The following is a 15,952-nucleotide window of genomic DNA, read 5'->3' on the forward strand; positions in this document are numbered from 1 at the left end:
CTAACATTTTTAGCTAATATTAACCCCCTTCGCAAGCCTTTACTTCGCCTCCCGCGGTTCTCTGTACCCCACCCCCCCGGCGCACGGAGCCCCGGCCGGGGGGCGGGAGGCCGGCCGGACCCGCGGAGCTGGTTGCCACCCGCCGCCGGGAGCTGGCTGGAAGGTTTGCGTGCCGGCGGCTGCCCCGGCCTCCCCTCGCCTCTTTATTTCGTAGCGGCTGAGGACTGGTCAGTTAGGAAAGCCACCTCCCGCAGCGAGCCCCTGGTCGTCTGGTCGGTGGTGGCCGAGTTTCGCAGCTGGTGAAAACATCTTGCACCTCTAACCTACCTCGCTCGCGTTTTTAACTTCGTAGTTCCCTGGTCGTTTTCAGGCAAGGAGCGTAGTTTAGTTGCTTTCTCCTTTCAGTGCATCTGAAATTCTGCATTTTTCAGAGGAACATGTAATTACAAAGTACTACTTTCTAGAAAACCGAAGTAGCTTTGGCACTCGGTACGCGAGGAGAACGACAAAAGCTGATGAACTTTGATGATCTTTGGAAACGCGAGTTAAATGGGGCTTTGTGGTATTTTTGGCTCCGCTTAAGGACAATAAACAGGAATTACTCTGATAAGATTTTCCAATATCACGTGCCTGCTGCACCATTTAATACCTCATTAATGATCAATCCAGTGTACAGCTCAGGAATACTAGTTGGTAAATAGTAAGATCTTTACCTAAATTACATTACCAAGTCCTCCTAATTCCTCTATACAACTTTGTAAACACCATTATTTTGCTTATATTTATAAAGATTTGTATTCAGTAGACTATTACTCTGATATATATCTTTCCCCCCCAAATAATCACCCAGCTTTCTTCAAGGACGAGGTATCTAACTCTCTTCACTTTTCTAACCTGTGTTTGTGGTAACTTTTTAATTTAGGTTTTGCAGGAAATGCTTCTTGACAGCTATCAGAGAAAGTGGAACACATTGTCCTCTCTGCCGGGGAAGCGTGACTAAAAAAGAAAGAACATATCCCAAAAGGGCTCTAGATGTTGAAAACAGTATGAAGAAAGCTTCTGGGGGCTGTAGATGCTGTGAGAAGCAGGTAGAGTAAAACTTTACAAAAAGTTGGATACATTTTTCTCATTGTTGGCCAGACACACTTCTACTGTGTGTTGTTCTTGTCTTTGAGCTAAAGAACCTATAGCAGTCTGAACTTAGCTTTATATCACTTATGCATTTACTGGGCATGCAGTGCCTGCTAGGTATGCCTAATAGCTGTAAACTGAAGGAAGATCTTGTATTATCTATGAAGACTTTTTAAGTGGAGTGCCAGTTTTTCTCCAAAACAGTGCAAAAACTGGATACAGTTATAAAACTGGCAAAAGAAAAGTTAGACAACTGAAAATGAAAGTTGCAGGTATATGGAAAAACCTCAGAAACTTTCACTATGGAAATGAAAGTGCTTAGAAGTACTGTAAAATTTAATTTATAACAAAAAAAATGGGTGATTGTATGTACACTGAGAGTAATCATAGATAATTTCCCCCTGCCCCATCAATCTGTTTACATTCCCTTTGTAAAGGGGTCATTATTTTCAGAACATTGGGTGAAATCTCGACACCCACTGAAATAAAGAGTAATCTCTCCTCTGTTATAAATGAATGTAGGCTTTCAGCCACACATTTTGTTTACATCAAATCCAGGTACTCTTCATGTTTGTTTCATTTCACCTGGGACTTAGTTCTGCTAGTGTGAAGATTAGCACTAGTGGAAAGCTGAGCTGCTTGCTTTGTTCTACATGATTCATTGGGATGAAAAGCTGTTGGTAAACTGGAAGGAAGAACCAAACGGATTCAGGCACAGGCATATGAGAGATGATCTTGTTCAGCATCTAGATCTGTGAGCACTTTCTGACAGTGCTGTTGGACCTAAAATTCTGATTTAGGGTATGTCCAGCACGGCTGTCTTCTGAGAAATCCAAGCAATTAATTTTCTTACCTTGCATTTAAGGTGGATAGACAGCCTTAAATTGGTGTTCATTCACCCTTTTTATTTTTTTTTCCTTCCCTTTCAAAGAGAAAAGTTACGTGTTCTCAGAACACACATAATGCAAAAATATTTTGCTCTGCACAAGGCAACAGCAGGCCAGAGAAGACTGAAGGAGCAGTGGTGCTTACTCCATCCTCATGGGCCCTCTCTGTTGTAGCTCATCAAGTTACTGATCCTGGATGTGGGAGGCGTAGTTCCTGACTTTGTTTCAGTAAAATGGAGTTTACTTGGATCTTTCACCCTGAGAGAGCTCTCGGATGCCTGGCTGTTATGAGTTTGGGGAGTGGGAATGTTCTCCAGTCTCACAGAGTGACAGAGGCCCTATGGAGAAAAGAATGGAAGATCTTCTGTTGGGGAAAAAAAGTGTTCATGCAGAGAAGGGAGACACAAGTTCTGGTTTCTGCTGCATGTGATGTCTGTATAATTCCTGCATGCATTGCTTTCTGTTGGCAGAATTATCTCTTCCTTTTATCCCTGGATTGTTGAGTATAATTTCAATAATTTGGCATTTCATTTACAGGTTAGATTTTCATGGATGAGACAGCATTATAAAACGTGTAAGAAGTATCAGGATGAATATGGTGTTTCTGCTATTATTCCAAACTTACAGATTTCCCAAGATTCAACAGGGAACAGGTAATCAGGGTGTTTTATATATAACAATGCATCTTCTTTTTCCCTCACTCCAACCCCAGGAAAGTTGTTTTTTTTCCAGGGCATGCCTTCTTTTTGCAATAATTTTTGTCCATATTTTCATACTTCAAAAAAGGAAAGATTTTCCAGGTCGTCGTCTTTACTCTTAGCATACAGGAGAAAACCTTCCTGCATGATGGTTTGGAATGTCTTCTAGGGACTCTCCTAACAAGTACACAATATTTGTAGCTTGCTTTCCTTGTCTTGACAGCATTTGAGCAGCTTACTTTGTAACATATTTCATAATATTTAGCCCCAGGGAAGTTCCCTTCTCTTTTTATTCACCCCTCCCCTTTCCTAGGTCTGTTTTAGTGGTTATCCTGTTTCAAAACATTACTGAGCAGGCTTTTGCTTTCTGATTGAACTTGTTTTGAACTGATCTCTTATGAAACCTACAAGGAACTCCTATATGTTACACACCATAAAATACACATGACACTTACTGTTTGTTTTCAGGCAGTAAAGGTAAAGAACTTTATTTTTCATACCTTCTCATTGATGTATTTGGTTTGGTTGGGGATTTTTGATTATTTTTTAAGACTTTTTTTACATATTGGTTTCTTAGGGCTTTATTATATATAGCCTGTCCTTTATTTACTTTCTTTTGACATCTGTTTTCTGTTCTTAGCAGTCTGAGCTCCTCTGTTTTTCAACCCATCAGTATATTGAAAGCCAAAGTTTAAGCAGTTACCAGAACTAGCTGCAACAATGTTTCACCAAAGTGTCTGCATATTGTTATATCACTGTTTATTGCCTATGCCACAGTAGAATACCTTTGTTTATAATAATACAGAAGTATTAAAAAAAAATGTACCATGACTAGATTTGTGACTGTAAATATTCATGTTGTTGGCATGATCAGCATGTCTGATAATTTTCTTCTGCATTATCTACAGGTGCATATACGGTCAAATTTATTTTCTAAAGTGTTCCTGTCTGTCACTCTTGCTTTAGGAACTAGTTTTTGTGCCCAGAAAATTTATCTTGCTGTAGTTGAAAGTTGTAAATTATTTGTAAACACATGGCAGTTAAATACCTATTTACATAGTTCTAAATAAAAACTTAGAAAGTGCTACCCATCTTACATTCACGTAGTTCATCATACCTTTTGAGCTACTTGGCTGTAATCTGCATTACCATTCTTGCTGCCTGTTGCATTATATACCACTTTCCTATAAAGTTGTGTAGTAGTCCACCAAGAGTCGCCATGGTAACTAAATACTGAGACAGCTCAGGAAAAGTTGTGACAGTTAAAATATGTGCCATTGTGTCTTTTGCCTTTATGGGCCTTAATTCATGGGATTTAATGGATTTCCCCTGCTGTTACTGTTAAACTTTAAAAAAATTTTTGTAGTGGAGTAAAATAATCTCAGTTTTCATTGTTGGTTTTTTTTTTCTTCATCTAAAGTAGCAGGAGTGATGCAATATCTGATAATGGTGAGATGGCTAATAATCAGATACTTCAAGGAGAAACAAGGTAGGCTTCTTATTTTTCTTTATTAAAGTAGATCCAGACAGCCTTCTGGCAAGCTTGTACTAACTTAAAAAAAAAAACAAAACCCAACCCAAACACCACCATGTTGTATTAAAAAAACCCTCAACTACTTCTACATTTGCATCTATACATTAGAATTTGCTTTTTTCAGAACTTTCCTGAAAGATTTGTGCTAAAAGATGTTATCAGTAAGAAAGAACAGGGTGCAGCTACATTTGGAACAAAAGAATTTTCCAAAGTCCCAGTCTCAGAAGAATGCATTAGGCATACAAATAATAAATATACTTTAAAATTGCAATTTGGAAGTAGCATTGGAACTCCATTAGACCCAGCACTGTATCAGTGAGAGTGCGTTTCTTTGTTACTAAAATAAGGGAAAATAATGGCGAGGTAACAGATGAATTAAGCTTTTCTTTAACACTATTTTTGCAACTCTCTCTTCTGTTTAATACTGTGTATTTCTTTTTACAGTGGACATCCAACCTTCAAATGCCCCCTGTGTCAGGAAGCCAATTTTACCAGACAACGCCTGCTGGATCACTGTAATAATAGACATCTTTATCAGATAGTTCCTGTAGTAAGTAGAGTTGCTTATGTATGCTTCTTAAGCTACTTTCATTATAATTGTGATCAATTTTACATGTGCAGTAGCTATTTCTATAAAGATCACTGTGATCTGAGAAGGGCAGTATACTTAATGAAGTGCATTTAACTTGGAGTGACTTCCATGTGACAATGTTTCTTGTCCAGCTTTTTGTCACTTTTTCTCAGTTCTAAGGCATTTCTCTTAGCGGTCTCATTTATCTTGATGTGAAACAAACTCATTTTTTGAGCCTGACACTATGCTTCATTTAGTAATTCAGATGTTTCTATAGAATCCCACTTGTAACTATTGTTTAATGTGAAACCTACAGTTACTTGAAAAGTAATTTAAGGTAACCAGAGGGACTGAAGGGAAAAATCTGTTGGTTTTCTATTCTTTTCATCTGTATAGAGTGTGTTGTTTTTTCTTCTGGCTCACTTGATGGTGTATGAAAATTCTCTCAAACAATAACTAGGATGCAGTAATCACTTTCTTTTGTAAATTTTAAGCAACAGAAATTGACAAAAGGAGTGCCAGACAGACATGATAATCCTCCACTCCTAAGAGAAACACTTAAGAAATTTGGCAAGTTGCAATGTAATTTTTGAATGTTACACAAGTGAGGAAAAGAACTCTTAGAACTATGATTTTATGTGAACATCTCTACTCTCTTTTGGTAGTGGATGAGTAACAGACTAGTTATTCCTGTAGAACGTGTCTTTAATGCATTCTATATTACCAATAACTTTTTTTTTTTAATTCTCTCTCTTTCCCCTTCCCCTACAAATTCAGATCTGTCCTATTTGTGTATCTCTTCCTTGGGCAGATACTAACCCGGTTACTAGAAATCTTGTTAGCCATCTAAATCTAAGACACCGGTTTGACTACGGAGAATTTGTGGTAAGCTTTTTCTTCTTTGCTGTTTAGGGGAATAAATGGTAACATTTTATCTGGCATTTTTATTTATAGAAAAAAATTTATACCAATCTGGGGTTTGCGCTGGACATGCTATGTTCCTGCTCTGTACAGAGCTCAGAAATAGGCCAGTCTGTTCTTAAACTTTACGTTCTCAACATGAAGTAGTACCAGGAATAGGTGTTGTCAACAGTTAAACTCTGCTCCAAACTGATGACTTAAGTCTTTAGCTTAGTTTATTACTGCTGCTTCTGGGGGAAATAAGAGATGTTACTCTGTTTTATTGCCATGTTTGACCTTTTATGGCAGAAATGGCTAAATCATAAGTCTCAGGAATCAAAGTGCAGCTTGTCTAGCTGGTATTGCTGCTACAGCCTCTCTTCCAGTATGTTGAGAGAAGCTCACATGTAAAAGAGAAGTGTTACTAAATCATTGTTCCGATTGCCTTCTTTCAGGCTCAGTTTGAGTAAATGACCTTGGCATAGATGCAGAACTGCATGCACAGATGTAGTCAGTGGGTGAATTGTAGGTCAAGCCAACCAGTTGAGTTCTGCCTGTGGGATCAGATTGCTGGAGAGTTTGTGTTGTAGTTTCTACAGAGTTTGACAGGCTTTAGGGTACACTGCTTGAGCTTCATGTGGGACGAGCATAGTACTTGTGGCATAGGCAGCCTCACTGGTTAAAGATGGCAAAGATGATGTATTTTGTTCTTTGTGTTCAGTGATCTGTGACAAAGCCATGAAGGGCTAGGAGACTGATACAGGGGATTGGGCTCCTCAACATGAGTGCATGTTTGAGGATGTAAAACTGGTGACTGGAATTCTGATTTGGGGAAGCTGCCAGAATTGTACTGAAAAGATGTATTACTCTGGCATATTAACAACTTGGAAGATAGCTCTTCAAAAATAGCAGGGTTAACCACCCATCTTCTGTGATACGTTTGCTTTTCTCATTTTAAGCAATGCATTCTCCACAATCTGATTACTGTTGTCTGGGGATAATATTTTGGTTTTATTAATGGAGGATGTTATGGCTGGTTGGAAGCCCTGTTACAAGAATTGTGTGACACAGTTAGCTTTCCTGAGCTGGCTATTCTGTATGTAATGTAATTGAGCCAGGGAGATAAGATGGACCCTTCTGCTTAATGAGCCTTGTCCCACTGATCTGATTCTTCTCCTGTCTCATGTATCTCTTGATACTTGGTTAAATAAAAGATACTGTGCAACATAAACAATCATCTAGTACATGTAAAGATGGAGAGTCTTCATCTAGGTGCTGATTCCTATGTGGAAAATGAATGATTAAACTAAGGACTGTGGTACATTTTGAGTATTTGTCCATTTTGATGATGTTTTCATTTTGTTTAGAATCTTCAGCTTGATGAAGAAGCCCAATACCAAAATGCAGTTCAAGAATCCTGTCATGTGAACTTTTAAAGGATAGCCCCCCCTTCATCTTACTGATTATCTGAGAGGAAAATTACCTTCTGCTGGTGATCTGAAGTGTATATTAATAAAGATGGTATTCAGTAACCACTTTTCAGGTGTAACTTTTTTCCATGTTCATAAGGGCATTTCATAAATGATTTTGCTGAAACTAAAACTTGACATCTATACCGAGATCTGTCCTTATGGAATTAAGGACCTTTTTCTCACTGTTGTCTTGATTTTCTCTAACTTTTATAACTTTTATTGCTCTGTTAATTACAGGGATTATTTTATTAATGTCAGCTATTTTAATTCACCAAAACCAGCTTTGAAAGTATCTTTAGAAAGTGCTCTGTTGCACTGTTGAGTTTCTTCAAGTCCAGCTGTCATTTGCTAAGATATCTTGTAAGGTGATGATTTTTGTTTTTTTCTCCTGCCCAAGGACAAAGTTTTATTTGATGTTGTGACCTGTTTTTAACCATTACTATGTGAATGCAAATTACAACAACTTAAGAAATAAAAATACTTCAATGCAGAGCACCTTTCATTGAGAAAGAATGATGCCATTACCTAGGAATAATTAAATCTATTTTTTCCCCTTTTGGAGCATAACTGAAATAGGATGTTTGTTTACTTTCCCTGTACTCCCAACTACTAAGGAAGATGACATACTTTCTGACCAATCCAGTGATGACATGCAAAAGGTACACTGTTTCGGTATATGACTGTGACCCAGCTAGCTTTTAATTTTGTTGGAGCTTTTTAAGAACATCTGTTGTTGCATTTGGACTTCAAGTTTTGGTCTGTCCTGTCGTTCATAGAAGGCTCTGTAACTAGAGAACTAATTGGCTTCAGACCTACTAATACTCAGAAATGAACTTGTTTATTTTGGTAGGACTGTTTAAAACTTGGACATCTCCTGCATCCAAAGACTTGAGAAAACACTTGAGAAGAAAAACTTGCTCTAAAATAGTTGCCAACATATTTTAAGAGTTTCTATTCTAGATTTCCACATTCCCAGCAAGACTCTCGTAAAATCAGAGAAAACAGAGCTATAATGTAATTTTGAATTTAAATGGAAAATCCATTTGTAAAGGAACTTTAAGATCTTTTGTTTAATACTAATGGGGAGAAGGGGGAAAGAAAGCTGCACAGCTTATATTTTGGAAGTTTAAACAGACACTGTTCTGAATGTTTATGTTTTATGACTGACTCTTCATCCTGTGTCACCATTGCCTGTTGTCAAACTATTGCTCTCAGTGGGTATTGTATACATGGTGGAAAACATCCCCAATAATTTTTCTAGTGTAGTTGGGGATTTATGCGTAATAATATCAGTTGTGCAGCCAAAGTACAATCTGCTTCTTGTGCCCTGGCTCCCATTTGCTCTCCAAATAGAGGTTTTAATTATTTCTTTAAATACTGGGTAGTTCATATTCCTAAACTGGTAAGGTTGAAGTGCCTCATTCTGCAATGTAACGGGAGTCAATTCTGAATCTTAGTTCTAATATGCTGAGTGTTGGTACTAAAACACTATACACTGTAACTTGACATTTCTATCTTCTGTTTTTCAAGTGTGAAACATTACTGAAGGCATAGCTGGCTAAAATACAAAGTTGACTATTTCAGAAATGTCTAAAGGTTATATCCTTTTTATAAGGTCTGGCATTTTGTTACTGGCTTAATACAGTATTTTGACAGCAGGACATTCTTTGATCTTGTCCTCCAGCTTTCCTGTTTGCTCCCATACTCTTGCATATTCTCACTCACCTGTCAGCTCTAGTGCTTGTGTGACCATATAATGATTTGCAGTGGTTCACTGATGCAACTGAAAAGGTTGGTTGGATTTTTTACTCTCCCTTTTGCACTATAAAAGCCAACTATGAAATAGTGCCCTTAGACAGAAAGGAATTTCAAAGTAGCCTGATGCTAAAGTTTTAGCTTTTTAAAATAAAAACGCATACCATGGTGATTTTATTACTGCATACATTTCCTAAGGAATTTAATAGCTACATGTAAGTTTAGTTAACTTTTTTAGATTCAATAAAATATTTATATGATCTGGCAATAAATGCCTGCAGCCAATACAGGTTCAGAATGCCTCATGGACACTGGAACTAGTTATTTCTATTACTTGAACATATCTTGAGAATTGCAAATGAAATTATATCTCTTAAAACTCTGGGGAACAAATTTTTCTATAGCAATAATTAGTTGTCACTTGATGCATAGTTGCTGAGCGTTTTAGTTGTGTTTAAATGTTGAGTGACTTGAATACACATTTTAAAGCAACAAATGTGTATAAATGCAATATAAAAAAACCCCTTGCAAAATGTTTATCCTCTTTATTTGCATATGTTAAAATCTGTATTGGCAGGTGCTGCCTTGCTTAATATTTTCTACTTTTAATATGAAGAGATTGCATCCAATACATTCACTAGGTAAGCGTTTAATAAAAATGAAATAATCTATTTAAATATGCTGGTCATGATCTTTCTCACTGAAACTCAGACATGCACAAAAAGCTGTGTATTTATGATGGGTGATGCTTGTACTCAAAACATGCAATCTTTACTAGAAGATTGCTGTTTAACAATGTTTTCATGTTCATGTTGCATTGTATATGGTTTCAGTATGGTATATTATGTTTGAATTGTACCTTCTATTTTTTCTCCTATTAAAGTATTTTATTTTTTGTTTGTCTTTTTGTGGCATAATAAAGGTGATCAGTTCCCTTGATGCTGCTGCTTCCTTTTCAGATGGTTTCTAGACTTAAGTACATGGTCAGTTCTATGTGTTCACACTTTGAATGATTAGATTGGCATGTATGCTGCTGGAACTGATGAGTTGTGGCTCATGATCCATTCATGAGCTGACAAGTTACCTTATCACATCCCGAAGATCTTTCCATGAAGCAAGAAAGATGATAGGTTGGCCCGAGCTTACTTTGTGCTTCTTTTCTTCCTTCCATGTTTGTATGTTGCTGTCCCATGTAATGTTAATAGAGAAATAACATCCTAAAAGGAGAAAGGAAAAGGTATGTAACACTTGGGGTCAATAGAAAACTTTGTTATTTAAAGGTAGATTTACTGAGAAGAGTTAATGGTTTTCTGAGGAAAAGAATTGTCTGGTAAGTTTGAGCTGGTTGCATTATTGGACCAGCAAGGTGGCATATCCTTCTGTCCTGTATTTTTGATCTGAAAAGCCCCTTGGTTATTTCTTGTGCTTTTACATTCTAAGGACATAGGTAATATGGTTAGGAAATGGACTTAATGTCTTATGTTGAATGATAATAATATAGCAAAATTTTTAAATTTTTACTTTTTATTAGATTGTTATTTCCCCTTAGATAGTTTTCTGAGCTCTAAATAAGTCACTCTGTCTCCTAGATCTGGTTATAAGCCCTATGTTAGAGGTTTCATTTGATTTTTCTTTTACTACAGTAATGCGTATTAGAGTGAATGGACTCGGTGTGTTTTAATTCTCATTGGCAGTGTGTTAATTATAGGATACATGAGCTCTGTACAACTTCCCTTTTCTTGCTCCAGTCCTAAGCCAGGACTTCATTCCCAGGGAGTAAGGAGGACTTTTGTCCATGTAGGTCATCTTCTGACAGGTAGTCAGGAGTTAGAAGATTTTCTGCATTTGAGAAGGGTTCCTGGGTCCCTCTTTTAGATGTAGCATTTGAGTCTGGTGAGATTTGAACACATGAGTGTCTGTGAGGACTCTGCTATAAGAGTACAGCTCATGTATTTTTTTTGTATCTTTTTTTATGCTGAAACACACACAAATTCATGGATGTTCTAAGAGATGTACACTTTACTATGTCTTGTAAATACTGTGTCATTTGTGAAATGACCGCAGAACCTGGCAGCCAAGGTTGTTTTATTGTAGGCAAGCAGAGCTACAAGAATATCTGACAAAAGCATCTTCAGGTTTCTTTTAGAATTGGAGAAACTAGCAATGAAGGTACAAACATTACATAGTCTGTTCTTCATACAGTGTACCTTTAAACTTGCTCTAGATATCAGGTTTCTTTTGTCCTGTTGCAGGTACATTTGAAAACACCTAGGAGACAAAATTCAGGGCCTCTACTATGAGAAGGCTTTTCAATAATATTAAAATTGCCACTCACAGTGAATTACCAGATTCTTACTAGAGTCAAAGTTTCCTTCATGAGTAAAGGAGGTCTGTACTGCTTCTTACTCTCCACAAACTGTAGGTCTGCTTTGGGAAGGACCAGTTTTCACCTCTTCATTTTTCAGCCCTAACCTAATGTAGCCTTTTACCTGTAACCTTTTATTTTTTTATTTTCCACCTACAGTCATATATCCCTGTGGACATGATCAGGAGAGAGCTATGAAAGTAAATTTTATGTTTATTCCTGTACCCCTCCCCAAGGTGTTAAGAAATTGGAGGTGGGGGTGAGGGAAAGTCACCACTGCTGAATGTGTGCTGTGGAAAGTGTCTTATTCCATTTTACATCTTTGCCTTAAATCCTCTGTGTACATTTAGGAGGCATTCCTCAGCTCCATGAAGCTGCATGTCCTTTCCCAGGGTGTAGTGGCAGTTTTTATGAACTTGCTTAAGCTTATGAAGATACTTAGTCACTGAGAAAAGTGCTCTTCACCATTACTTTATTTTCTTTTTCTTGTGTTTCTATCCCTCTTTTATCACAGAATCATGGAGTGGTTTGGGTTGAAAGAGACTGTAAAGATCATCTAGTTCCAATACCCCTGCCATGGGCAGGGACACCTTCCACTAGATGAGGTTGCTTAAAGCCCCATCCAACCTGGCCTTGAGCACTTCCAGGGAAGGGGCAGCCACAGCCTCTCTGGGCAACCTGTTCCAGTGTCTTGCACCCAATACAGTTTTCCTCTGTATGCATTTCCCTATACCACTTCCCATAATTTTACGCTGTCCCTCCCACTCCCCTTTCTGTCTTTTAAAGTGAGCAACAATTAAATAGCTAAGATTATATTACTTAACTACTGATTATCGTTTCATATCCTGTTTTATAAGCTCCTCTGGCTGTGTCCTCAATATCTTTGGGCTGATGTGAGCCTCGGGTAAATACAGTAACCAAGAAACTTAGAACCAATAATTTCCAGAGTTTGCTTGTCATGTTTATTTCTATGGCTGGAGGAGTTTATATGTTTCAGAATGTCTTTGCACTTTCAAAGAACCCGAAAGTAGTACCAGTCAGATTTTACTGCTTTTAAATGCTTTTTTTTAAAGCATTTCCTTTGTAGTTTTCTCTAGGGGGTGTGTTTGTTAGTTTTGGCATCGAGAGATTAGGATGATGTTTAAAGTCAAAAATGACTCATGCAGACTGATCCTTTAATAGTAATAGGTACTTGTTTATCGGAAAACCTTGTGTTAGGTTCTGGTTTTGCAGGTGGGGACAGAAGGCAATAGGAAGATGGTGGCTCTTTTCTCTAGGGTAACTGCTGTGGCACTAATGTCACAGAGAGTGTGCTTTATGTGTCACCTCAGACTGTTCAAACTTCAGTGGTTTCTCTTACAAATTTTTCTTCTTTCATAATTTAAACCACAAGAGGGCACTGAATATTTTTGGGTTGTCTCTAAGTATAGTGTTTAAGGATGCTAATTCACTAAATAGTTGTACTCCAAGACACTTAGAGATGGGACTTCTATCCAGCTGTTTCATAAGATGTAACAAATCTTTTATATGTTTGAGGGGTTAAGAGACGGATTGGTGTGATACCAATCTACAGAAACAGTATTTCTAACTTACTTTAAAACATCAAACTTACAGATTCACTTGTGTGCTTTATCTGGGGCAAGCAAGCTGTGTTCTCTCAGACCTCCACTCTGGGAAGAACTGAGTGCTTCCCAATTCACAAGTAAACCAGAGCTATAACAGGTTAATGCAAACTCCATTTGCTTGCAAGACCTTTCCTTCCCCAAAGGCATTTCTTAGAGGTCGTCCTCACAGCCACAGCGTTGTAGTGCACCCAGGAGTCACACGGGGGCATCTGAGGACTGTTGCATTCTGTGATAACGAACCACAGGGCGATTGCTGAGTTTTGACTTGTTGCTTTATGAAACTGCACGCGTGTCAACGACCTCGCTAATTACATTTCCCAGCTTCTGCGGTGAGGAGGCCTGCCTAGTGCCAAGGACAGGTATGCTTCAATGTCTCTTCGTATTACTTAGGTCTTTCAAGTTCTTTGGCTGGACACACAATAGTTTGGGGTTGCTACAGGCCTCTGGAATGAAGAGAGAAATTCTCTCAGCTAAGGCTCATGTTCCATTATCTGAGAGAGGTATCCCTGGAGTATGCTTCTGTACTGGCGTGATACTTAATGGCCAGCTACAGCCACTTTAGTAGCCGTGTATCAATCACATTTTGTTTCACACTGAAATCTGATTCATAGTTACCATAAAATATGTTTGTGTAAAAACATGTCAGACATGATTCAGAGTCCCATGAAAGGGGGAGAGGTGTAATTCTGTATGAGTAATTACTTAATTTTTGGAAGATTGCTTTCTCACACAAAAGAACAGGTAATGGTTAAAAGTATGTGCCTGAAGTGGCAGCAGGCAGGATGCAATGTTACACAGCCAAGCTTCTGCTGTTTGCTTTTTAACCTTGCTTTTTAACTTACCTGTAGCTAAGCAGTGTCAGGAAACTGAAGGTCTGCTTCACTTGCTTGATAACTCTTAATCAAAGCAAATGTGTCTTGTCCACTCCTCTGCAAGAAGATGGAACACTTATATTTCATATCTGTTGTAATTTTCACTTTCTTACATTATATTCCGTATGACACCTACTGGGTTTGTAAATATTGAAGTTTTCTAACTTGAAATAGTTAGGTGTTCAAACATTTTGGATTCAACTGAGGATCTCTTACCTTGCAGGTTTATCTGACAACTGTTATCTTCTTTGGTGCTTTTGCCTCATCAGCCAAGGAGTTGCAGTGTTATCCCTATTTGGAAGATTAACTGAAAAAGTGAAACTAATTTGTGCAAGATAATGCAGGAGGTTTGAGACAGGTCAAGGAGCAATCCACTGTCTAAGAATAGTAGATCATTTGAACATCCTCCAACTCTTTAACATTTGGTCTATGAGCATTGCGAAGTGAGGTACATAATTCTCTACAAGCCAGCACTTTTCAAGATTATTTAATGATTTCATATCACTTGAAGTTGACACTGAAACTTATGATCAGTCAAGTTACACCCAAATGTTAACAAGCAACCATGAATCACCATTGTTTGCTGAGCAGTATACTGACAGCAAAGTTACCAAAGCAGCATCTGTGTTGAAATACAGATCAACAGAACTATTCAAATATGAAACTACTTATCAAAAATGCTAGAAAATCACTGTCCATACAGAGCTATTTTTGATTGTTTTTACAGTTCTCTGTAGTTAGCTGACATTGGAATTTGAAATTAAGTTTCTTTGGCTTTTTAAAAGAGCATTCTTACTCCTGTACTTCACTAATTTTTTTTTTTTTTTCCAGTCTCTCTGCCTCATTACTCTCTCTTCCCAGGTTATCTGCAGGTGTAGCTTTATGAAGAAGACTAAAGCAGGTGGTATTTCCTATCTGCATTGGATAATGCCTGATAAATGTTCCTTCTTCTGCAGCAAGGCGGGGATAAACACTGCAGTATTACCTGTGCTGCAGTAGTGCCCACTGGCAACAGTGCTACCAGGCAGACATAAAGAGGTGGTACCTGTCCAAGGGAACACACAGTCTGCTCCATGGTGCTCTCCAACTGTCTGGTGCTAGCAAGGCAAACTCTGCAGGAGATCCAAGCAGTCACTGCAATAGGTCTGCAGCAAGCTCCACATCAAGTTCTGACATCTTTCCTTTTCGTTGCTTCTACTAGCAGCATGGGAGCGTGTGGGTCTATGGGGAAAGAAATGTAATTGACTGGCAAAAGCTCAGATTTTGCAGGTGTCTCTTATCGTTACTCAGGGCTCATTAGATAGCTTAGCACTCATAAAAGTTGTGAAACATGTTCACAGCAAAGAATTGCAAGAAAGGAAAAGTCAATCAGCCAGCTAAAGACCTGTTCCTTCTGCTTCATGTTTAATGGTTTTACTTTTCTCAAATAAAGAGCTTGTAGTTGGGATACTTGTGGACTCTACCTGCAGATCAAAATGGTAATGGAAAAAACATCCTCAAATTCCACAGGTTTGTGACTGTATCAAGAAAGGACATACATTACTTTTGGCTGTTACATGCCAAGTAACTGTAGAATAAAGATAAGATCTAAAAATACTGTTCTGTTTGTACATCTGAAAGTGCACACTATTCAAATAAGTTGCACTATCCTTTATTAATTAATCTCCTGTAATACTCAGTTGTTTCTTGCTGTGGGCCTTTGTCTTAGAAGTACAATACGGCTATAGTGCTTTTCATCTTCAAAGAACAATGCAAGGAGTCATGTAGCAAAACCCTTAGGGTAAATAAGGCTAGGTATATTACCTGAACATAGATATGAAGTCAATGGTAAAGCAAGGTGTTTGTCACCAGAGAATGTGGTTGCAAAAGTAGATAAGCTATGTAAAAAAGATCTGCCATGATTACATTGGAAAAAAAAGCCTTCCTTAAGCTGCCATCTATTTATTACTTTCTCCTCAAGAAGAGGAGAAAAAAAACATTTAGCTACTTCAGGGGTGACACTGAAATTTATGCTAAGAACTGCCTTAAATTCCTGACATTTTGTTCATATATTGTTTAATTTTCTATTACATCTTGTTTTATTATACCAGATGACTAGTTGAGGTATCAAAGCTCTGAGTTTAAGTCAGTGTGAATTAGAGG

The 15,952-nt window shown here is 37.9% G+C and overlaps 1 protein-coding gene and 1 long non-coding RNA gene across 4 annotated transcripts in view; one reads left to right on the forward strand and one right to left on the reverse strand.

Annotated features, from left to right (window-relative positions):
* Positions 1-693, reverse strand: part of LOC113476447 — a 7,091-nt gene extending 6,398 nt beyond the window's left edge. For all 3 annotated transcript variants that reach the window (XR_003397733.1, XR_003397731.1, XR_003397732.1), the window contains exon 1: positions 44-693. This is a non-coding gene — a long non-coding RNA (uncharacterized LOC113476447). The remainder of the gene's footprint in view (positions 1-43) is intronic.
* Positions 694-922: 229 nt separating this feature from the next.
* Positions 923-9,882, forward strand: RNF138 (ring finger protein 138). Its single transcript, XM_026842059.1, has 6 exons — positions 923-1,088; positions 2,556-2,671; positions 4,140-4,205; positions 4,695-4,800; positions 5,599-5,706; positions 7,089-9,882. Exons 1-6 carry the CDS (start codon positions 1,047-1,049, stop codon positions 7,155-7,157), a joined length of 507 nt encoding a protein of 168 aa, XP_026697860.1. The 5' UTR covers positions 923-1,046; the 3' UTR covers positions 7,158-9,882.
* Positions 9,883-15,952: the final 6,070 nt, after the last annotated feature.

The sequence above is a fragment of the Athene cunicularia genome (assembly GCF_003259725.1).
Source record: "Athene cunicularia isolate RWA chromosome 2 unlocalized genomic scaffold, athCun1 chr2_part1, whole genome shotgun sequence".
NCBI classification, from domain to species: domain Eukaryota; kingdom Metazoa; phylum Chordata; class Aves; order Strigiformes; family Strigidae; genus Athene; species Athene cunicularia.

Bases quoted from the DNA above. Each gene is read 5' to 3' on its own strand.
- RNF138 (XM_026842059.1), top strand. From the start codon at position 1,047: ATGAAGAAAGCTTCTGGGGGCTGTAGATGCTGTGAGAAGCAG. The intron at 4,206-4,694 runs GTAGGCTTCTTA...TTCTTTTTACAG, and splicing joins ATACTTCAAGGAGAAACAAG to TGGACATCCAACCTTCAAAT. The intron at 5,707-7,088 runs GTAAGCTTTTTC...CATTTTGTTTAG, and splicing joins TTGACTACGGAGAATTTGTG to AATCTTCAGCTTGATGAAGA.